This window comes from Epinephelus fuscoguttatus, linkage group LG14, assembly GCF_011397635.1.
Source record: "Epinephelus fuscoguttatus linkage group LG14, E.fuscoguttatus.final_Chr_v1".
Taxonomy (NCBI): domain Eukaryota; kingdom Metazoa; phylum Chordata; class Actinopteri; order Perciformes; family Serranidae; genus Epinephelus; species Epinephelus fuscoguttatus.
Window position 1 is genome coordinate 464,763 of NC_064765.1, and position 25,049 is coordinate 489,811.

At 43.4% G+C, this 25,049-nt stretch overlaps 1 protein-coding gene across 4 annotated transcripts in view; it reads left to right on the forward strand.

Moving 5' to 3' along the window:
• Positions 1–3,453: 3,453 nt before the first annotated feature.
• The window catches only part of letm1 (leucine zipper-EF-hand containing transmembrane protein 1), a 29,353-nt gene continuing 7,757 nt past the window's right edge, over positions 3,454–25,049 (forward strand). For all 4 annotated transcript variants that reach the window (XM_049595467.1, XM_049595468.1, XM_049595469.1 and 1 more), the window contains exons 1-11: positions 3,454–3,798; positions 14,759–14,816; positions 15,853–16,345; positions 20,574–20,717; positions 21,404–21,541; positions 21,982–22,185; positions 22,480–22,599; positions 22,723–22,854; positions 22,957–23,115; positions 23,496–23,594; positions 24,828–24,962. In XM_049595467.1, the coding sequence (XP_049451424.1) occupies positions 3,714–3,798; positions 14,759–14,816; positions 15,853–16,345; positions 20,574–20,717; positions 21,404–21,541; positions 21,982–22,185; positions 22,480–22,599; positions 22,723–22,854; positions 22,957–23,115; positions 23,496–23,594; positions 24,828–24,962 (1,767 nt within the window). In that variant the 5' untranslated portion in view covers positions 3,454–3,713. The remainder of the gene's footprint in view (positions 3,799–14,758; positions 14,817–15,852; positions 16,346–20,573; positions 20,718–21,403; positions 21,542–21,981; positions 22,186–22,479; positions 22,600–22,722; positions 22,855–22,956; positions 23,116–23,495; positions 23,595–24,827; positions 24,963–25,049) is intronic.

Genomic DNA, 25,049 nt, shown 5'->3' on the forward strand with positions numbered 1-25,049 from the left:
AAGAAGCAAACTCCAGCTGAAAATTAATTTAATTTAATTTTAAAATAACCTTCACAGGGAACCTATTTGTTGCTGTTTATTTTTGATTTATTTGATTTATTTGTTTTTAATTATTCCGACCCTCCCTGAAGCTCCAAATGTTTTTCCCTGATCCTCTTTCCAATGTAAATGAGTTATTGAGGTTATTTATTAATTTTCAAATGAGACATAGAATAAAGTGATTTTGATAAGAGTATGAAATAGAGGTATGTAAATATAAAGTAACAAAACAGATATAAAATGTGTGTTATGCCACAATGTTTAACACTGGTATTTCAGATATTAAGAATAATATATATGTCTTCACTGTGCTGAGTCTGTAAGTGTGTAAACTATACAGATATGTGCTCCATCACACTGTATAAACTAGTGTTACAGTCAGAAATACAAATGATATATTACACCATAATGTTCACTGCAGTATACACATCAACAGAATAAAAACCAGAATAAGAATAAACATAATAAATATGTACAATTATGTGAATTATATGTTGAAGAAATACATTCAAGAAGAAGTGAAGTCATACACTGAAGGTTACTGCTCAGCTCAATCACTGCATAGTAAAATAAATAAAATAACTGAGGTCCTATAATTATGATTTAATCTAAATATTAATATCAACATTAATCCACACAGAAACAAAGACCCTGTGTTCCCTTTCAAAAATATGGCAACTAAACTCCTAACAGCTGTAGAAATGAAACACAGGTGATCATAGAAATAAAAGACCAAATGATGATGGATCTGCCTCACAGGAGCAACCTGGGTCAGAGGTCAGAGGTCAGGGGTCGGAGGTCATGGCCGAGCCTGTAGGCAGAGCTCAGGGCCACATTAACACTGCTCTTGAAAGTCAGGCTGCAGTACCGACACAGGAAGCTGGGGGGCGCACTGTAATAATACAACCTATTTCCGGCGGAAGTTTACCTTTCAAAATAAAAGACACCATCCTTGATGCAATATTCCAGCAACACATGGTGTCTGATGAGTAATGAGCATGTGGACATCACTGACAGTGGCGCCAGGTGGGTACGAGGGGCCCCGTGCACGCTAACGTGCACATATCATCGGATCACATGATCAGAGAGCTGACAGTGGGTAATATGGATAACATATTACCCAGCAGCCATCACTGCATATCTGAACATAACAATAAATATCAAGGAAAACAATAAATTAATTAAAAAATGTTTATTCTTGATTTATAATTATAGAATAATCATATAATGTCAGATGTTACTGACTGACTGTTTGACATTTTAAGGTCATATAGCAAATGTCACTGTTTGTAATTTAATGACAGTTGTTCTGTGAACACAGGCAGGTTTCCGAGGTGACAGTCTCTCATAAAGACAAAGGAGAGGAACACAACAAAATGTTTTTGCCTGATGAAGGTCGAGTCACTGAAACGCTGCAGCAGTAAAATCATTGTTTTTGTTAGACAGCGAGTGGGAATTTTTCTACAAGTTGAATCACCCACACGGGCCCATTCTCCACCCAACACTTTGATGGAGAGCCCCCCCCCCCCCACCTCACAGGACCGCCCCGCCTGCACCATCTATATTTACACCCCCGATTACTGCCCATGTTTAAAACAAGATTAAATATCTGTTAACACAAGAATATTAAGAATAATAATGATGTTGCTGATGTGACTGCAGAGCTGCGTGCAGGAGGTGACAGGCATCAGATTGATGGATCCACAGTTTGAAGCTGCCTTGTGTCACCACAGTCTTATCAGTCATCCTCTGAGCAGCTCCACTCACTCAGCTGGGCTTCAGGACCTTCCTCAGCTGTGGTCATGAGGAAGAGGCTGACGCTGCTCTTTTACTTTCCTCACCCACAGCATCACCCACAGCATCACTCACAGCCTCCTGCTGCGTTCAGGATCAGATATAAACCACTATCTGCTAAAGTCAGGTGTGAGAAAATCCAATAAAATACAAAACCTCATCTTTTTGTGTTCACAGTGATTTATTTATATCACTTTGTTCATACTGCATCATTGTTAATTGTGTTATTAAATATATTCAAGTATTTCCTCTGACCAACATGATGATTCAACATCTACTGTATATCTGGATGGAACTGAATTAAATAGAACTGATCTGAAAACCCTTGTGTTCACAGGTCACTTTAATCTGACCTGATCAAAAGATAATATTTTGGATTAGACTTGACTGACTGATGTTAAACAATATGATAGAGATTTATTAACTTAGACTTTCCCATACTGTTTACAGCATGTTATGTTGGCTGTGACTTTACACAGCTCCAGGTGTATAAAACACATGATGAAATCATTGAGCCCAGCTGTTTTATAGCTGTGTTATAATAACCAGGTATATAAAACACATGACAGCAGCACAGGACTTCTATTTTGACAATAATTAAAGACAAATCTGCTAAATTGATTCAGACTTGTCTGTTTGTATTCACGTCTGTTTTTGTGATAATAAAGTGAAATCAAATCAAATACAGTTACACTGAAGCAAAAGGCAAAAACTGGTGGTGCTTAAAAAATCATCAGAATGCAGGAAATTAATTATCATTCCTCCTTAATCCGTCATTCCTCCCCTTCTTGCACCAATAATAAACAGTCCTTAGAGATAAACGCCAAAAAAAAACCCTAATCGAAAAACAAACAAACAAACAACAACAACAACAACCCCCACAAATAAAGTGAAATCAAATGTGACACAGGTGTAAATTTGGAGTCAGCTTTTACTTTCAGTTTGACTGGTAAGTCTGTTTCCAAAAGTGTTTCCTGACAGAGCTCTGAACTTTTAACCCTTACAGTCACTGGATGTTTATTTATCTCTCACATCAGTGCATCACATCATCATTACAGTAGAAATAAAGTGTCAAATATGAAGAGTAAAACACATGTCGGTGTGACCATGTTAACAATATCTCTACTTAGGTCCAAGAACATGAATAAATAAACAATAAAAGATGCTTGATAAGTTAAAACGTTATGATTTATATATGCAGTACACAAAGAGAAAGAATGCAAATGTATAGATGGAAAATAAACTACATATAAATGATAAAGATTAGGTGCAATAAACAACGTACACAATGACAGAAATATCTCGATGTCTCTCCAAGTCCCTCCCCAATGCTTAAAAAATAAGATAAAACAGTAAAGTAAAATTAAACAAAACAAAATTAAAAATAAAGTAAAATAAATCAAAATAAAGTAAAATAGAACAAAACAAAATAAAGCAAAATTAAAACAAAACAAAGCAAAATAAACTAAAATAAAATAGAACAAAACAAAATAATAATAAAAAAATAAAAAAATAAACAAATAACTAACCCTACAAAAACAAACACACCAAACCGGAAACACATGCTTTTATTTTTTAAACATGCCGGAAGTGTGTCTCCCTCGCCCATCTCCCGCTTCACGAACCCCAGAAACAGTGTGACGTCACTAGAGTCCGGTTAACTGTCATCTGCGCAGAGACGAAGGACATGGAGCTAAATATTCCTCCGTTCAGCTCCACTCGCGGCGAAGCTTCTTAAACACCGAGCCAGGATTATTCCGGTATGTGTATGTAAAAACGTCACCGGCTCACTCCGCTCCGACATCTTGTTGCCAGCCCGAGGCTAGCTGCGAGGCTAGCTGACGCGTTAAGTTACTGGAACAGTTGAGAAAAGACTCCGCATGGCGTTAATCCTGTTCACCAGGACCCGGGCTCCGTTGATGAACACGTCCCGGTCCCTGAAGAGCGAGCTGAGGAAGAGCAAAGGTAAGGCTGCCATGCTGCTGTCGGTACCGACTCATTTACGTGTTTGTATGTCGTTAACTCTGCGGTAATAACGGAGGGGGAGAGAGAGGCAGGGGGTCCTGTCAGGGTCCGGTTCGGTCCCTGTTCGGGTCTGGTTCGGGTCCTGGGTGTCTCTGGGGGCTCAGACTAAACACGGTGGGTGACTCAAGGTGACGGGAGAACAGAGCATCACACACAAACCTGTCTGTGGTTTATTGAACATGCCACTCTGTTAGTATTGTAGATATATGAAGTCTGTGTGACATGTTCATGATGTCAGATGGCTCATTCACTGATGATGATGATGATGATGATGAGGAGGAGGAGGAGGAGGAGGACTAGGACTCAGGATCATAAACAAGATCTGGATTCAGGTTATCTGAGGACACAGGCTGCCGAGCGCCCCCTCCCTCCTCTTCCTCCTGCTGCAGTCTGACAGAGCTGAGGTTCCGTGTTGTTACAGCAGGCACCTGTCCTCCATCACACACACTTCATATTTATATTAACAGCAGGCACCTGTCCTCCATCACACACACTTCATATTTATATTAACAGCAGGCACCTGTCCTCCATCACACACACTTCATATTTATTAACACACAAGGTGTGGTATATAAGAATAAACATGAGCAGCAGAGGTGAGGAAGGTGCTCATGGTGAAAACTTACCTCTCATATTTCAAACCTAATACAAATATAATTTCTCTGCTAAACATCGGAATATAACAGACAATAAGTAATTATAATAATTAAATATCAAACAGACACATAAACACAACTAACATCATTAATCATAATGATGGACAGGTTCACTTCAGTTAACAAACATTTATTTAAGAATATTGATAAACTTTATTGCTATGAACCAGAGTTACAAACAATACAACACAATATGAAAAAACAAAGTACAACATCAGTCACACAAGATGCTTTTTAAGTATAAGATTTATATAAAGTTTGATATACACATAAATACACATACATATTAGTGAAGCACGATAATTGATTTTTTGCCGATATATAACAATTAATTTTGCTGATATCGATATATGCACTTTTTACCCACCTAATTTCACTCAGTATGTCTCCAGTCACAGTGAAGTGGAGCTACAGTCCCAGCTGGACGAGGACATCTAACTGGCCTACTGTCCTTGTCCCAGTATACAAGCACGGGAGGGGAATCCATTTATTGAGCCAAGTATGTGCGACTCCTCTACGATAGGTGGAGATATGCCCCCTTTCAGCTTGTTAGTATTGGACCTTTTTCCTGTTGACCTATTACGTCACAGACCAAACAATGGACAAACAAGTTAGCTACGGTTAGCTAGCAGCTAACTGCTACCATGGTGGACAACTTTACAGCTCTGTACATTTGGTCCGTCCAAAAAGTCACGGCTCTGGATGTAGATTTCTCCATGTTGTTACCGGCTTCTTCTTCTCTTACACATTTAATGCTATTGGACTTCCGGGTCAAAGCCCGGGGCGGAAACTGTGGAGCATGCTCAGAGCGCCTTGGCCAGTTTGGGTCTGATTGACTGTATACATGCAGGAGTCACATGATCTGGGTGTGTTAGTCCCACTGTGACACATTCACTGCAGGACCATTTCACTCACACTGACATGTTTACAGGGATTTATATAAATCTGTTTTCTCTGTCGTCATGGAAACGGACTGAGTGACTGGTGTTGACCTGAGTGTGTGTCCAGACATGCTGAGTAATGTCATATTACCACATGTTCGTGATAAGCAGTCCATGTTAGCTGTTATATAACCGATATAGATGTTAATGTGTGTCACAGCCATCAGTGAGTAGAGGTGAAGATGTTTTATATGAACAAAGAGTTTAAGTTTGAATTTGTGCATTAAAGCTGTGTTTACATTTTTTCACCTTTGTTTACGCACGCAGTGACGTCATGACAGAAATCAAAGGTTTATTCGGCTCTGTTAACGTAACTTGTTTCCTGTGACTGTGTCCGGGGGGAAATCAGCTCCTGCCAAATGCTGGTTTGATATTTAAGTGTTTGAGTTCAGAACCAAAATAATGATTTACTATTGAACATGTATCTGTCAGTGGCTGAAAAAAGTTAATTCCCTACTCTGTCAGAGACAGACTGTGTTTATTGGACTCATTTTGACTTGACTGAGGTTTTGAGCATGAGTCATGAATTTTATGGCTTCACACCAACAACTGACCACATTCATAAAATATTCGGGGCTGAAGACGCCTCGGACGCCTCGGACGCCACACTTACAACCCCACTGACAGACAGGTCTGTTTATTCAGCGTCCTCAGGGTACTCACATCTGAATTTATTGAACATGTTAAAATAATATAAACACAAAATTAAACTTATATCAAACAGGATCCTCAGCAACACATGAGCAACTTAAATAATATCGTTCATGTTCGTCAGTGGTGAGAAGTTATTCTGCTCCCTCTGAGTTTTATATATTAATCAGAGATGAATAAAGGTCAGTTTACAGCTGTCAGTGATATTTATCTAAACAGATCAACCCTTTCATTCAGAACAAGAACAGAATAATCAGAACAGATGAACTCAAACCATCAAACAAACAGGAAATGACCTAAATAAAATCTCTGTCCCGACTCCTGGCCGCTCAGTGTTCAGTCTCTGAAGCAGGAAACAGTCTAAAGTCAGGTGTGTTGTTGGGTCTCAGTGATCCACACTACATGTTGGGTGTGTGTTGAACCCTGACGCCTCATCCTGTGACCATGAATCACAGCTGTGTTCACAGACTGTGACATGTTAAACCTCAGGACTGCTGGATGTTGCAGAGTCACTGTGGACACGTGTGTTTCTTGAGACTGATTTTTGACTTTCACTTTTGGTTCACACACTGTCTGTGTCTAATCTTTTGAATCATGCAATGAAATATCAAAGATTATGTTTTAAAAGTGAGAGACAGTGCTACAAAGAGCAGATTACATGTTACCAACAGGATTATGGGTAATGTTATTACATTTACAGTGTCAGGTAACGAGTTACCACCTGAAATGTGTTTTCATGTTTCATTCATCCACACGGCCTCATTTCAGTCAAAAAAAAAACATCCTCTCAAAGTGTGTCGTCATGTGTCTGTGTCTGTCAGTCTGGAGGCTTTCATATAACGACCTTAGTCAGAAAAGTGGTGAATATATTCTGAATGCAGTGCTCACTGTCACTGATACTGATGTTTAGTTTTTGTTGGTCCTTTGTTTAGGTGCCTAAAGACTCACTAACTGAGGCAACATTTGTTCAGTGCTGTTGTAGTTAATGTACACGAGGTGAAGATTTTCTCCGTAAATAAACACTGATTTGGTCTGCAGGCTGTTTCAGTGGAGTTACGTTGCTGACTGGTGTTGACCTGAGTGTGTGTCCAGACATGCTGAGTGATGTCATATTACCACATGTTCGTGATAAGCAGTCCATGTTAGCTGTTATATAACCGATATAGATGTTAATGTGTGTCACAGCCATCAGTGAGTAGAGGTGAAGATGTTTTATATGAACAAAGAGTTTAAGTTTGAATTTGTGCATTAAAGCTGTGTTTACATTTTTTCACCTTTGTTTACGCACGCAGTGACGTCATGACAGAAATCAAAGGTTTATTCGGCTCTGTTAACGTAACTTGTTTCCTGTGACTGTGTCCGGGGGGAAATCAGCTCCTGCCAAATGCTGGTTTGATATTTAAGTGTTTGAGTTCAGAACCAAAATAATGATTTACTATTGAACATGTATCTGTCAGTGGCTGAAAAAAGTTGATTCCCTACTCTGTCAGAGACAGACTGTGTTTATTGGACTCATTTTGACTTGACTGAGGTTTTGAGCATGAGTCATGAATTTTATGGCTTCACACCAACAACTGACCACATTCATAAAATATTCGGGGCTGAAGACGCCTCGGACGCCTCGGACGCCCACACCTTACAACCCCACTGACAGACAGGTCTGTTTATTCAGCGTCCTCAGGGGTACTCACATCTGAATTTATTGAACATGTTAAAATAATATAAACACAAAATTAAACTTATATCAAACAGGATCCTCAGCAACACATGAGCAACTTAAATAATATCGTTCATGTTCGTCAGTGGTGAGAAGTTATTCTGCTCCCTCTGAGTTTTATATATTAATCAGAGATGAATAAAGGTCAGTTTACAGCTGTCAGTGATATTTATCTAAACAGATCAACCCTTTCATTCAGAACAAGAACAGAATAATCAGAACAGATGAACTCAAACCATCAAACAAACAGGAAATGACCTAAATAAAATCTCTGTCCCGACTCCTGGCCGCTCAGTGTTCAGTCTCTGAAGCAGGAAACAGTCTAAAGTCAGGTGTGTTGTTGGGTCTCAGTGATCCACACTACATGTTGGGTGTGTGTTGAACCCTGACGCCTCATCCTGTGACCATGAATCACAGCTGTGTTCACAGACTGTGACATGTTAAACCTCAGGACTGCTGGATGTTGCAGAGTCACTGTGGACACGTGTGTTTCTTGAGACTGATTTTTGACTTTCACTTTTGGTTCACACACTGTCTGTGTCTAATCTTTTGAATCATGCAATGAAATATCAAAGATTATGTTTTAAAAGTGAGAGACAGTGCTACAAAGAGCAGATTACATGTTACCAACAGGATTATGGGTAATGTTATTACATTTACAGTGTCAGGTAACGAGTTACCACCTGAAATGTGTTTTCATGTTTCATTCATCCACACGGCCTCATTTCAGTCAAAAAAAAAACATCCTCTCAAAGTGTGTCGTCATGTGTCTGTGTCTGTCAGTCTGGAGGCTTTCATATAACGACCTTAGTCAGAAAAGTGGTGAATATATTCTGAATGCAGTGCTCACTGTCACTGATACTGATGTTTAGTTTTTGTTGGTCCTTTGTTTAGGTGCCTAAAGACTCACTAACTGAGGCAACATTTGTTCAGTGCTGTTGTAGTTAATGTACACGAGGTGAAGATTTTCTCCGTAAATAAACACTGATTTGGTCTGCAGGCTGTTTCAGTGGAGTTACGTTGCTGACTGGTGTTGACCTGAGTGTGTGTCCAGACATGCTGAGTGATGTCATATTACCACACGCTCCTGATAAGCAGTCCATGTTAGCTGTTATATAACACATATAGATGTTAATGTGTGTCTGTAGTTCAACACAGTGCAGGTGTGCCACAGCCATCAGTGAGTGGAGGTGAAGATGTCTGATGGAGGACAGAGTTTAGGTTTGGCAGGTTTGTGCATTAGAGCTGGTCTTATAAATAGATGAGGGATCATAAAGGCAGTTTGTCTGTCTGCACTGGACGGACTGACGCTGAGCTGTTGGCTTCAGGCCCACATTATCAGACAGACTGTGGAGCGTCCGTGAGGGGAGGTCAGAGCCTGTGAGACTGACTGAGCTCCCCTTATGTTCCCATTTCTGAGCTGATAGGAGGGCTGTTACATGTCTGTGGTGTGATGGACAGACTCCACCTCAGATTCTGGGGGACATGTTTGTGATTATCATGTGTTAATATCGTGCCGTCACCAGAGTGTCAGGAGGCGTGATCAGCATGTGTTAAGGCGCTGCGTTCCAGAGTAAAGCCGGATTTATACTCCTGTGTTGAATCTACACCAAAGCTACAGCGTAGGCTCTGTGTGGACACACAGACGTGTAGCCTAACGTAGCCTCATGTGCACCACCCCAAAAATATAACTGCATGTTGTTGAGACGCAGACCTCCTGTCTGTCTCTGTAAGCTGAAGCCATTTCCCTCAGTGGAAACAAAGCTTTGATTTACTTTAATTTCACAGATGAGAAACAATAAATTGTGATTTATTCTGGCTGAAATATGAGTAGAGAAAATCTCCACTAGCTGCTAGGCTAATTTACACAATGTAAAATGTAGGTTAATGCTAATGATGTTAGCATGTTAATGTGTTCGGTGTCAGACAGTTAATTTATTAATGAACCTTGTGAGATGTAATGGAGCTGAGTTTTGTAACGTTACCTTTGTTAAATGTTGCTGTTGTCCCTGGTTTTATATGAGTAGAGGAAAACTCTGCTAGCCACAAAGCTAATTTATTCAATGTAATTTGCCATAGACTTGTGCTAATAACGTTAGCATGTTGTATTTGTGGGAAAAATGTGTCCAGATAAAGACAAGTGTTTGTCTGTGAATGCTGCGAGTTATAGTGAAGCTGATTTGTGTTTGAAACTGTCTCTATTAAGCCATGTTTAATGTGTGTTTAATGTGAGTAGTAAGTATAAATACTAACAACATTGTAGGCCACACGTGTATGTTAGGGTGTAGGCTCTGTGAGGAGCGGACGCCTGAACAGTGACCAATGAGCTTTAAGGCCCCGCCCTGACAGCTGACTCTTTGTCGCAGTCATCAAACAAAGGTCGAGGGGCGGAGGAGGTGAAGATTATAACACTATGTAAAACAGCATCAATAAAGTACAGCAGGAACAATAAAGATTGAGTCGTGATAAAAGGATGGGACACGTGCACGTGTTTCATCAGTGGGTGACGTGTGAGGTGTATCTGTGACAGCATGGTGCAGAGTGTCTCTCATTTTTACTGAGAGTTTTATTTGTTTGTGTAACGACGAGTGTTGTCAGAGAGGAAACGACCCTGAAACATCAGACTGAATGTTTACTGTGACACCAGATGTTTGACATCTGAGAGCCCATAAAGCCTCATACTGTGAGAGCTGGACATTTCATAACCAACCACAGTCTGGAGTCTGAAGCTCACCAACATACTGTCCTATAAACACACTGGTTTGTTTCAGCTCTGGTTTGTTTTCCAGAGGCCACTGTGGGACTGAGCAGATGAGCTGTGATGAACTCCTGGATGAAGGCTCACAGCTGTATTGTTGAGGTGACAGGATCACAGTTTGTCCATAACCTCATATTTTTGGAGACGGTGGGGTCAGGTATGGAGAGATGGGTCCAGACAGCAGTAACAGTAGGGCAGCAGAATACTGGGAGGAACTGGAGCACCTGCTGTTCAGGTAGAGGCTGCTGAGTGTGAAAGGATGTGAGACTGCAGGAACTGTGACAGGGCAGAAACCTCTCAGCTGATGTTGGAGGGTACGTCATTCTTAAGGCCCTGACACACCAAACCAACATCAAAGAACTAGCGGCAACAAAAGCCAACTGTTGCGTCGTCTTCGTCGCCTCACGTCGCCCTGTGTCAGTTGCATTTGAACACACTACACGGACTACATCCGACGGCCAAGTAGCACGTACGTTCTGCGCCTGCGTGAGAGAGAGCGGAGTGAGAGAGTGGTACATCCTGTCAGCCGAGGGGTTTCCTATCTGTGCAGCCGAGCACCGCAGCACCTCCACGGACTATTACATCCAGACGGTCCCGGTGTTTCCTCCGCAGGCTCCACTTCACTCAGCTGCCCGATAAACCCGCTGCTTCTTCCCACTTTAACCTGAATAACAAACCAGGGCTCGGTGCTCCGGTTGGATCCAAACGGAGAGCCGGGGCTAGCTCAGAGACTAGCGGAGGCTAACTGGCTGTGCTTCCCTCCGGTCATGCTGCGGCTAACGCTCCGCTAGCCGCTCCCAGCTAGCTCCGGTTTGTTATTCAGGTTAAAGTGTGAAGAAGCAGCGGGTCTGTGGGGCAGCTGAGTGAAGTGGAGCCTGAGGAGGAAGCACCGGTTAGCCCCGGTTTCACTACAGGCAGATTCACTCGCTACAGGGGCGAGGAAATAAAACCTGAACAGCCAATCAGAGTGAGCTCTCTCACCGACAAGCTCCGCCACCGATTCAACATGCTCAATCGTCCGAAAAGCCGCCGATACCAAAGTGCCGATGGTGCGGGACACACCGCAAAAACTAGGGCAACAGACGCTCACCGACGGCCCGACTTTGGACGACGCCCCACCGTCAGCTTGGTGTGTCAGGACCTTTAGACATACACAAGAGTAAAGGTGAGGTGGAGACATGTGAATCACTGTCAGGTGGATTGTAGGTCTTTATCTTGTTACATGTCCTTGTCTGTTTGTGTTGTATGAAGCCGTGTGGGAGCTGTATGGAAGTGTTAGTAACCCGTCAGGAGGGAGGATGAAGTTGTATTTGCACACTGAACAGCTGATTGTTTCCACAGTGAAAAATAAAAATTCAGTTCATTAAAAAGAATGTAAATGAAGCTTATAATAATCCTGGATGTAAAGCACAAGAAAGTACAGTTTGGTGTTCTGGATCCAATGCAGCTGCAACCCTCTCAGTCAGATTGGGTCATGTGAGTGCGCACCTGTGAACCTGTGACCACCTGATCAATATATTGTTGGAGCGTGTACTGATTACGGCATGATGTCCTCACCTTTAACAAGCAGTGTTAACAAAACTAATGACACAGATGTTTCTGTGGAAGTATTTCAGTCATCAGCTTTGAGTTATAACAGGAGTTTGGATCAGTTCAGTACAAACACTTCTTAAAATTCAAGATGTGAGTTCTCACTTTACATTTTTAAACCATCCTTCACGTGGATGAGGAAGACTACAGTGGTGTTAGGACACAACTCAGAGAGAATGTTGCTTCCATGGAAAAGAGGTTTATTCTAAATGTAGTTATATGAGGTGGTTTTCTGTGACTGTGGTTGTTACGGAAAAAACATTGTCTTAACTGGAATCATTCAGAGTTTGACTTGAGTTGAACGAGGATTTGAGAATGAGTCACGATCTGTGTTCTGCACAGCAACGTCTGACCATACTGCCAGAAAACTGAAGCTGAAGTTTTAGAATAAGTCTGTGAGCTGTCATTGGTCAATCAATCAATCATTGGTCTGCTCTGTATGCACAGTGTGTGCATGAAGCGTGTCAGAGAGCGTTCCTACAGTTTTCCATCAGAGGGATTTTTTGGGGAGTTTCCTGATCTGAAGGCAGTTAGAGCGCAGAGTGTTATATGCTGATGACTTGTGTTATATGTTGGATATCTGTGATTTTTGGGTGTTAAAATAAAACTGACCTGGCTTGAAAATTCACCAAAGGTTTATTAATGTCACCATGACATGTTAAGTACATTATTTAAGACATGAAGTCATTTTTATGGCTGTAAGAGCGACACATGGTAGAAGCTTCATACAAGGACTGAAGCTCAAGTTTGTGTATTCATTTACACACTGATTATAAAGAAATCAGATTACTTGTGTTGTGAAACCAGAGTCAGAGAATCATTGTGTGACACAGTGGGGTTAAAGCCTCAGATGAAGTGGCGGCGGCGCAGCTGTAGGAGGACTGCTGGGTAATCTACTGTATTTCCAGGGTGTTCTGTCGGTGCTGCCGCTCGGCCACAAAGGTGACACTGTTCCAGTAAACTCTGTGTCCTCATGGCTGCAGGCCACAGCCTGACATGTTCAACCAGGCCTTACTGGATTCACTCCAGCCGGCCATGTGAGAGCCAGAGGAGGGCGTGGCTAAGCCATGTGCTCTGATGTGATTGGCTCAAAGTATCTCACCACCCCGCCTCCTCTCTGCACGGACGTCACAGGGCCGGCAGCCTCTGGGGGCCTCACTGAGGGCGTGAATACTCCAACCTCCAAGACAGATCGGTGCAGAGATACTAACAGGAGAATAAAACACACCTCATACAGACTCACCACTACATGAGATATTATAACAGATAAGACGGAGCAAAGATCAGCTCTGAACAGAGAAAGATACAACTGGGACACACAAGAGAAACTTATTCAGTCAGAGCTGAAGCAGTTCATCAGATATGCTGTGATTTGAGAGTTGGTGGTTTTCATACCGTGTGTGTTTGCTTTTCTACAAATCTGGAAAATAAAATAAAAGTGGACGAGAATGTCACTTTTGTTTTCAGATGTTTTACACAAACTTCCATTGAAAAGGTTTCAGTTATAGTGATAACATGTTTGTTCAGCCACAAATAACCCTTCAGTTTTCAGCCCTTTAAGGTTCATTCTGACTGATGATGATAATTCTGTGATACCATCAAACTACAATATTATCTGAGAGTTACGGCACTGTGGAAATCTCACCCTGCTACAGCCCTGAATTGAATACAAAGACTTGAAAGTTATTCTTTGTACATTCTGGATAACTGAATTCATCTTATTGAAGCCTTATCCAACATTTATGGACGCATCTTTGACACTGACACACAGTGACGCACACAGTCAGAGACGTAGCCTCCTTCAATTCAGCTGTTTAAACTTGGAGAAGCACCATCGGTCAGTTACCTGTCCATCAGTAGCTCTACAGCAGGAAATTTCAAAATAAATTTACTGTACCTCAAAATAAAGTGTGTTTTTTGACACTTGCACAAGTCCATTCAGAGTGAACCTGTGACCCAACAGTTGAACCACTGCCATACACCACATGCTCACACACAACCACACACACAGTTAAGTGCCATACAAAGAACAATATACAACAGAAGAACCTCAAAAACTTGAGCTATCTGTTGTTCAGTGTTCTGTGGCTGCTGTAGGCAGGGTCGCTGCTCTCAGCCTGGTTGTTCTGAGCTGTCTTCAGTGAGGTTGTTACTGCAGTGGCATTGGTTCTGTCAGAACTGGAGCACACTGACTTCACTGATCGCTCTGCTCCTGACTGGCCTGTGACAGACGATGACAGACTGATGGTTCATCCAATCACCTGCTCAGTATTTGTTGTTGTGCCCGTCCTCCTACAAACAGTTGATGTGACGCCTGCTCAGATGGTTCAGTGGAACAAACCATCTGCTGCATCAGGCTGAACATTTGCTTTCTACCATGTGATGAAGGTTCAGAGTCAGTGCAGACTTGTTATACAGACCTCACATCAACACCAGTATGAACCAGTGTGTGGTTCTGTTGGTGTCTGTGTCAGCGAGTGGAGAGGTAAAGTTCATGTGTGCGAGCAGTGAGAAGCTGCAGACGGCTGCTGAGTGAAAGAGTCCATCTGATGATCAACTGTTCATGTGTTCATCTCTCTTCTTTCAGGGAAAGTTCAAGATGGAGCCTGTTTCAACTGCACAGCGCTCAGACTCTCCAGTTCAAAGTAAGACCATTAAATGTGTTTCTTCAGACACACACACACACACACACACACACACACATACACACATGGAAACATACGACTGCAGTGCTGGAGGTCTGTAGAGCTGTGTGCTCTCCTCAGATTCAGCTGTGATGTCTGAAACCAGCTCCTGTTGAACCCTGAGTGATGTGAGTGTGACGTCTCATCTTAAATGTATTGTTTCTGATATCTTGCTGTGCGTTACAATCCTCACACGACCACACTATACAGAACGCCAGAAAAAGATTAAGTATGTTAAATGCAGTGCACCAAAAGCATCAGGATGTTGTGCTACATCAGGTCACACTCTGCAGTCTGTAAGGCACCACACTTTACTGTCTGTTCTGACCCACAATCCTCTGCACAGTGGACGATGCGTCACATCAGCTGTCAGAGGTCACAGTGACACCAGTGGAACAGTAACAGTAGGAATGTGAATTGTCTAATTGAATAAAATTATCCTAAATATAACAAAAGAAGGACGTCAGTGTCATATAACTGTGAAGCCTCTGTGACGTTTCTGTCATGAACATAACATGTTAGGATCTACAGAGTGCAGTCATTACTTATTGTGACAGAACGTTTTGTTTTATCTCCATGGTAATGGATATATGAGTAAGAGGGTCAAAGTTAAGGGCGTGATGTTGTGAGACAATAGTCTGTGCTGATTGTGAGCAGACTCTGCGTGACACTACGAACTTTATAAAGGCGGCTGCAGTAACTACTTAAAGCGAAGAGAAGCAGAATACTCCTCTGGTCTGTTGATGAATGTAACAGGGATCTGACTTGTTAAGCTACTGTTGAATGAAACACTTGGTACAGCTTTACTCTTTAGACATTATTTGCTTTAAATTTGGCACAAACGTCCACTTGGACTGAAGAATATACTGATTAGATTTTCAGTTCTTTTCAGTTCGAAGGTCAAAGGTCAAAGACTGATACTGTATTTAAATAGATTTCTCTCTGACACTGAGCTCACACTGTTCGTTCTGAAGCTCTTCGTCTTGTCTCTTCTCAGACTCGATGGACTCAGACTCGGCAGTCTGTCCCAGGTCCCTTCATGTGGTCCCTCCCTCCCCCTGTCAGATGGATACGTGGGCCTCTCCCAGGGCCCGGACTCTCAGCGCCTCTACTGTGCTTTTGTGTCTGGGGCCTCCTCTTCAGCGTACTCCTCACTCACAGCGGGGGCCCAGTGGACGATAGCGCGACCACAGGACATCCCCGGTGTCAGGTGGATACACACCTCCAGGAGGAGATGGGACGACTCCAAGGTGGAGAAGTCTCTGCGCTCATTAAAGGACAAGAAGAAGAAGCTGGAGGAAGGAGGGCCGGTGTACAGTCCCACGCTGGACGCAGAACCTGTGAGAAGGACGCTGCGACAGCGGGTCATAGACGAGATCAAGCACTACTACCACGGCTTCAGGCTGCTGTGGATCGATACCACCATCGCTGGGCGGATGCTGTGGAGGGTGCTGAACGGACATGCTCTGTCCCGCCGTGAGAGGAGACAGGTGAGCTCTGCAATATGTTCTGTTCACACAGAGGTGGCGCCATAGAGCCGCGACCAAGTCTTTGCACAGAACCAAACTACACCAGTATCAATGTGGCTCCAGTGTGTGATGTCAGACAGCATGATGACATCACAGAATCAAAACAGGCGTGACATGTAACACAACAGCAGCAGTCTCTAGTGTGTCATATAACATACGTGTCAGCAGCTCTTTATAAACAACAACGACATCACATGTCGGCAGCGGAGGTAGTGACAGCACCAAAACAATGTCCGTATAAACAGGACAGGTGGCAGGACGGGTGTGACGTGTTGATGACGTGTTATGTTTGTGACTCATCACCGGTGATTAGAGAAGTAGCAGTTAGCGGCTAACTCAAAGAAGAAGAACAGCAGCTGTTGGGCAGTTAGCGGCTAACTCAAAGAAGAAGGACAGCAGCTGTTAGCAGTTAGCGGCTAACTCAAAGAAGAAGGACAGCAGCTGTTAGCAGTTAGCGGCTAACTCAAAGAAGAAGGACAGCAGCTGTTAGCAGTTTCTGTTATGTTACATGTCATTTGTGATGTCATCATGCTGTCTGACATCACAAATTGGAGCCACATGATGCTGCCGTCATTTGGTCTTGTGTAAAGACGGGGCGTCGTAGTGGCTCTGTGGCGCCACCTCTGTGTGAACAGAGTCAGTGTAAACAGCACTGTCAGCTGAGGTCTGCTCTGTGACAGGAGATTTTGATCTTTATTAAAAGATACCTGCAGAATTTTCAGGTGACGGGACAGGTGTTGGTATCAGATGTTGTTTTGTTTTCTGTTTGTGGTCTGAGTCGTATTAACCAATCACATTTGATCAGCAGGTAAACAGTCTGAGAGGTGGAACCTGTCAGCTATCATCTGACGTCAACTGTTGGCTTCACATTAGCTTTTATTTAAAATGTATCTGCGCTCATACACAGATAAGTGTTCACAGAGATGAGCAGGAAGAAGTCTGGGCTCAGGTATCAGCTGGCTGCACCGGATCAGCCTGAAATATTGGCCCTCATCCTTCAGAGGTGTTATCAGCCTCAGCTGATTGCAGAAACTGATATTTGACAGAAAGTGAGTGGTTATACCATAAATCCATGATCCAGAGTTTCCAGTCTGTGTGAGAGCTCAGGGTTGACAGTCGAGAGTTGAGAGATGAGTGAGCAGCCACAGCTCAGACGTGTAGTTGTATAATGTTTAATCCTCAGAGCTGATGGGATCAATTATAGAAACCAGGCTGCATGCTGAGTGTTTACTCACCGGGCGCTCAGCAGATTGTGCTGCTTGATTAAAGCTCTTTAGGAAGAAGCTTCATGTGTTACATCTTTGATTAGAAAACTCCTCCTTTAACCTCAGCTCATCTTCATCCCCTGCCAAACCTCCTCATCACCACGTCTCACCTCAACACAAGCTCTGGACACTAACTGTTTATAGAAGGTCTGAAATGTCTTGTAAAAATACATTGATCACAATCACTAACTCAAACCAGACAATGACTGCTCCTCGCTCAGTTTAAATTTATTGAAGGTTTTTCCAGTCGCAGTTAAGATGATGTGACCTCTGACAGGTAGGGACGTGATAATAACATCCTGTTTTATCCTCTGACCTGATGTGCATCTTGTTTTGAGTCTGACGGTCTGGATGGCGGCCCAGAGTTCTCTGCAGCAGGCTGACGATGGAGGTGTTGGCACTCAGCCGTCATTTCAGGGAAGATGAGCAGTTCAGCTCAGGTCACTCTCTCATACTGTACGCTGTTTCTCTTAAACACTCAACTACTGACTCACTGACGTGGTGACAAGGAGCGGGACTCAGTGGAAACCCCACAATACGATATTATTGCGGTATTAAACATGTTGATCTACACCGAGGATTGTGTTGAAATATACTGTGATTTGTCATCTTTCTTCAGCTGTAAATTTTGTTCCCAAAATAAAACTTTGTCAACATCTGTTTTTATGGCGCTGTGCTGGCGACAGTCACTGTCCATACGTCCGTCCGGCCCATCCTTGTGAAAACAATATCTCAAGAACACCTTGAGGGAGTTTCTTTAAATGTGGCACAAACGTCCACCTGGCCTGAAGAATACACTTGTTGTTGTTTTTAAGTCTCTGTTTCAGCCATGGCCGGAGGCATTACGTTTGTGAGTTGTCCATCCAACATTCCGTCCTATTCTTGTAACATGACATCTCAAGAAAGCCTTGAGGGAGTTTTTTCAAATTTGGCACAAACGTCCACCTGGACTCAAGAATGAACTGATCAGAATTTAGTGCTCAAAGGTCAGTGTGACCTCACGAAATATGTTTTTGTCCATAACTGCAGAAATCATCCACTAATTCTGACCAAACTTGACACAAATGTCTAACAGGATAAAATAATGAAGGTCAAAAGGTCAAAGGTCAGCTTGACTGTGACATCATCATGTTTTAACGTCATATCTCAGGAACAGAAGGGGAGACATTTTACCACAGGGCAGTAACTCCAGTAATAAGATAACGTTTTCAGTCTGTTCATCTCATTTCAGTCATTTTTATTGCAGCAGTAAAATGTGTCTGATGGACTGAACATGTTTTTGTTCTGTTTGGGAACCAAAAGGTTAATTTGTATTTGCATTAATAATTTGTGGCTGCTGTGTGTGACTGGAGAGTCTCTGTGTGTTGTGACCGAGACACTTTGTCACAGTCACACTTCACCCACAGATTTAGTTGCTGTCGTTAAAACAAGAACAGAAATGTTAAACATGTGGTTGTTTGGCTGCCAGAGATACTGATGGAGATTCTTCTTGAACATCCACATTCAGTCATTAACAGTGAGGCTGGTGACAGGATCCTGCTGTAACACTGCTCCAGGCTGTTATGGCTGATCCAGCTCGCCGTGCTCTACGTGCTCGTATTCATTAGATTAAATTAAAGTGGAGCCTCAGGAGAACATTTATAGATCAATCTTTACATCCTAAACATAACAGGCTGATAATTAAATACCTGCTGAAAGATCCAGAGGAACGTACAGGTTCTTCAGACATCAGTGCAGAGGCATGTTTACTATGTAGTTTCACAGGAATCACTGATACCTGACGACAGAGGGACACGTCGGTCTCTACGTGCTGATGGTGCAACAGTACAGTGAAGAGCTGAGCTGTGTCTGGAGGAGGTGAAATCTCCTACGATGCAAAAACAAAATGACTATCGACACATCTTAATGCAGCATTTTTTATTTCTATACTAGATTTATTTTTTCTCACAGTGTGACGACTTCCTGCTTTTAAAACACAGCGTATCTGTAACGATCCGTAATGACAACAGTTTGTGCAGAATGTGACAATATATAACCTGCTCTGTGCTGAGTGATGATGATGATGATGATGATGATGGAGGAGTAACAGTAGGAGTAAATCTTGCTGGTCAGTGCTGATGATGACCACAGTCCCCCCTCCTCATTAAACCCCCCCCCCCCCCGACCCATCAGCACCTTTTCAGATGCAGCTGACTCCCTCTGAGCTCACGTCCCAAACCCATCTACTCCTCATTCATCTAACCTGGACCTGCTCTGGCTCCTTAATCTCCTCCTTTCATATTCACCTCCTTCTATTTTAATCTGTGGCCCCTCCTCCCTCCTTTTGATGTGCAGCTCTGGGAGATGATATACATGTCAATGGGGCTGTGGACAAAGGCCTTTTCACTCAGGCTGGCCTCAATCCTTCACCCCACTGCTCCTCTGACATGCAGGTGGAGAAGGAGGGACTTCTCTCCTCAGGGCCGTCTGTAGGATTGTGTCTGTGGCCGGTCAGTAAGCCACAGTTGGACATCTGCACAATGAAGCAGAGCAGTGTTGCCTGCTGCCTCTGCGCTCTGAGGATTGTTCACGGCTGTGCTTCCTGTTTGTGAGCCGAATGTTCACTGAGGTCCGACGGCTCCATGTAAATGACACAGCAGTGAATTAGGAGGGTTCTGTTCAAAGTGCTGACGGCTCAAACTGTTATTAGAGGAGTGATTGTACCCTCACACAAAGGAGAGGAGGTAAACACCCCCCTCACTGCTGCTCTCTGCTGGAGGCCTGTGTGAGCTGCAGCCTGCGGCACTCGACCTGAAAGTCCAAACATGTGCAGACACCTGCTGAGCTGCTCAATAAATGTGATGTGAACTAACCTGCTGCTTTAAAATAATCTCCACACATTGAGGAGTCAGTTCTAACTCCAGTTTGTCCCCATTTCCCTATAGTTCCTCAGAACGTGTGCCGACGTCTTCAGACTTCTTCCCTTCCTGGTCTTCATCATCGTCCCCTTCATGGAGTTCCTGCTTCCTGTGGCTCTCAAACTTTTCCCCAACATGCTGCCATCCACCTTTGAGACAAAGTCAAAGAAGGTGATCAGAGTGTATCTCTCAGACTGAAGCTGCACGACACACACAACATGCACAAGATCCATTTTAGGGAATTATTTTTGTAACACCTTATTGCCCAGGTTTTTATTTGATGACAATTTTACGGATGTTTTATAAAGATGTTTAAGGACATTGAAAAAATACATATTTTTCGGACACTTTATTTCTATTTATTAAGACATTTTATTAATATGTGTTAGGGCAGTTTATCAACATTTTTAGGACATTTAAAAAACATTTTTTTTTAATATTTGAATCCTTTTTTCCTAATATATTATGAACACTTTTCCAGACATTTTAATCCTATTTTTAGGACATTTCAATAATGTTTTTCAGATATTCTTTGAGAAGCTCAAATAAGAATATAATATGTAATTATTTTCATCATCCATTAATGACCTGATTATATCTGGATTAGTTGATGAACCCAAAGACATTCATTCAAATGTTTTATTTAGTTTATGATCAGCTGTGACAGAGAGAGCGTCGTGTTGCAGCCTGGACTGATGAGTTAAACTAAAACTAACCCTTCAGGAGATCACAGATTTATTTATTTACTTTCCTCACAGTTTGTAATATTGTTGAAACAGAAGTTACCGTGTTGTCATGATGGACAGGGATTTATTTTATGTCACACCACACTGAATGTGTAACATGTTGTTTTTTAGGAGGAGCGGTTGAAGACGGAGCTGAGGGTCAAACTGGAGATGGCCAAGTTCTTACAGGACACCATCGAGGAGATCGCTCTGAGGAACAAGGCGGCTCAGGGCAACGTGACGGAGGAGTTCTCCACCTTCTTCCAGAAGGTTGGTGTGAGGCAGGGCCTCGTCAGGCGCAGTACCGCCCCCTGGTGGTGGATATAGTGAAGTGTCTCCACTTGTATGTGTGTGTGTTCATCAGTGAACTACTGTAGTTCAAACTGAGGTCATAAATGTAAAATGTGAGAGTTCAGTAATCAGTCTAAGAACTTTGTTTCACACAGGTTTCAGTAAAGCTGCAGTGTGGTGTCCTGATAACTTTTGATTTAAGATAAGAGCAGATAAAACTCTACAATGTTCAGTACAAAGTGTGAACACAGTATAAATCAGTAATAAGTAATAAGTTTGACTTCCTGTGGCAGAGCAGTGACACAGACTGAGACACTCTCGGTCGGAGAATCATGATTTAGGTTTTAAACAGATATAAAGATCTGTCAGACTCCTCCTCTCAGAAGGATTTACAGTCCTGACTTGATCCATCTCTGCAGATCCGGGACTCTGGTGAGCGTCCCAGTAACGAGCAGATCATCAAATTCTCCAAACTGTTTGAGGATGAACTGACTCTGGACAACCTGACCCGACCTCAGCTGGTGGCGCTCTGCCGTCTGCTGGAGCTCCAGTCCATCGGGACCAACAACTTCCTGCGCTTCCAGCTCATCATGAAGCTCAGAGCCATCCGTGCTGACGACAAGGTATCAGCCTCAGGTTTACACAGGGAACATATCAGTCTCATCTCCAGGTTCATACAAGTGTTTCAGGTTCCTGCTAGAACGTGTGGTCATGCTTTAAAGAACAGGTTATTTCCCTCTTTATCACCATCAGCTCCTCTTTCATAAAGAGTAAAACCAGGTCAGAGGTGATGCTGCAGAGAAACAGTTCATGTTCCCTGTTACTCTGTGTTTTAAATGTTTGTATTGTATTGTATTTGACATGATTAAACTCAAAGGTGTGGTCTGTGTGCTGTGTGTGTGTGTGTGTGTGTCCAGCTGATAGCAGAGGAGGGCGTGGAGAGTCTGAACGTGAATGAGGTGCAGGCGGCCTGTCGGGTCAGAGGCATGAGATCTCTGGGAGTCACAGAGGACCGACTGAGGGAGCAGCTCGCACAGGTAACAACAGCAAACACAGACAGGACATTTAACATTTCCTCCAGTCACAGAACTGAATATTAACACGTGTTCTGGTGCTCAGAGACCAAAAGCAGTGCTGTTATGTCGCTCTCTCTCTCGCAGTGGCTGGAGCTTCATCTGAACCAGCAGATCCCCACGTCCCTGCTGCTGCTGTCCCGAGCCATGTACCTCCCCGACACGCTGTCCCCCGCCGACCAGCTGAAGACGACACTGCAGACACTGCCTGAGATCATGGTACGTGAAGACGCCGTGTGTGATGTCACTGAGCAGGATTTAAAGAGCATTGAAAGCAGATGAGCTGCTCTGCTCTGAGCTGTGGTTCTTCTCTTCTTCCAGGCGAAAGAGGCCCAGCTGATGGTGGCAGAGATGGAGCTCTCTAAGGTCGACAACAAGGCCAAGCTGGAGACCACGCTGCAGGAGGAGGCCGCCATACGCCAGGACAACAAGGACAGGGAGATGGAGAGGCTGGCAGACGCTGCGGAGAAGGCGGCCAGGGTAAACAAGACACCCGTCGCCTGATTTTTATTTCTTTACTTTCTCTGACAGAAACATGTCTTTCTAACGGACGTCTCAACATGAACATGATTTAATACCTGTTTTCACTCAGACGTATAAAACACAGAAAACTTCACAGAGTTCTGACGATGAAAAAGTGTCTGATGACAGAATAATGAAAGCAGAATTTTGGTTCTTGACCGTTGTTGATTCTTTCTGTTCAGTTGTTAAAGGTGTTTCGGTTCGATACGCGGCCGTCCACGCCTGTTTCCATGGCAGCTCAGGAGCTGTTCATGTGTGATGACTGTAGTTAAATGTACGAGGAGTCGTGTGTATGTTCATCATCATCATCATCATCATCATCACTTCTTCCTCTGCAGGAGGGAGAGCTGGAGCCCAAAGCAGAGCCGGTTGTATCTGACATGGCTGCTCATTCAGAGACTCTGAGGGACACGGCTCCTGTCATAGAGGGGATCAAGGTAACGTCTCTCACAGATCAGCACAGGTGTCTCCTTAATGATGCTCATCGCTCTGTGTGTGTTTCATTGGACAGCGTGGACACAGATGTTTATGTTTCTGGTCTAAAGAACTCAGCCTGTTCTACATTTATTTTTATAAAGCAGCATCAAACTGTCCTCTCTGAAGCTGAGATTAGTATCTCAGATGTTACACCCTGTTTAATAAGTGAACCGTGTCACAGACAGTGTGTTGTTTTAAATTAGTTCATTATCAGATCTCCCACAACAGTCTCTGACATTAGTCCAGATAATATTTCTTTCTGTGTGATGACAGCTTATTTTTTCATGTCATGACCTCTGCGTCTTCTGCGCCTCACAGTTTGAACAGTGGCAGAAACTCCTGCGTCTTCAGGTTAGCTCTACTGACGTCTCCTCCTCCCAGTGACCCTCACATCTCCACCAGTGTCTCCCTGCACGCTCTGAACCTGCTGTTCCTCTGAGCGCCACCACACAGACAAGGGTTCAACAGGACCTGCATGTTATTCTGGCATTTTTTTAAAAGCCATTTCAGATTTGATATCTGGGTCAGTCAGAGTGGGAACGTAATCCTAACGACAGGAAGTAACCCTGAAATGGTTTTGTTGGCGTGATGAGATGAACGTTGACTTCAGCCTGAGGTCAAACCACAGACGTTTGGCTCTTAAAGCAAAGGGACTGACAGGTCACAGGAGCTGGACTCATCTGGACCAGAATCAGTCCGTCTGTTTTCAGAACAAACCACGGTCAGCATCACGTGTTATAGAAAAAAGAAAACACTCATCTGCTGCTCTAAATACGATGTGTACTTCCTGTTTGACCCTCGTCTGTGTGACCTTCTCCTCCTCTTCTCCCTGTGGATCCTTCAGACAGTCACTGAGCAGTTCCCTCTCTAACTAACGGCCTTCGTAGCTCCACAGAGTCTTCCTCATCCTGTGGGAATGTGTCTGTGGGTTATGGGAGTGTCCCAGTGTCCTCCACAGCGTCCCTCCTTTACCCACTCTGTGTCTTTGGGTTGGTCTCTGATGTGGGCCTGTATTAGATGCACATGTGGTGCTTGTTAGTGAGCGTCTCTGTTTCCATGTTGGAGGGAAAATGTGACCTCAGCCTGACGTGTTTATGGTTCAGGATCTGAACAGCAGGTCTGATTCAGAGGACACAGCGTATGTTATAACACAGGGTTTGGATGTGATCTGAGGAGCATGTGTCTGTGTTCAGGGAGAGGAGATCACCAAAGAGGAGATCGACCTGCTGAGTGATGCATGCTCGAAGCTGAAGGAGCAGAAGAAGCTGTTGACTCTGGAGAAGGAAGAGCTGGAAGAGCTGAAGGATGACGTCCAGGAGTATAACGAGGTGCCCGTCTCACACCTGTAGTCACACCCCACAGCATCCACAGACTCAGACGACTGTGAGGTGACTCAGTGTTTTGATGTGTTCCCA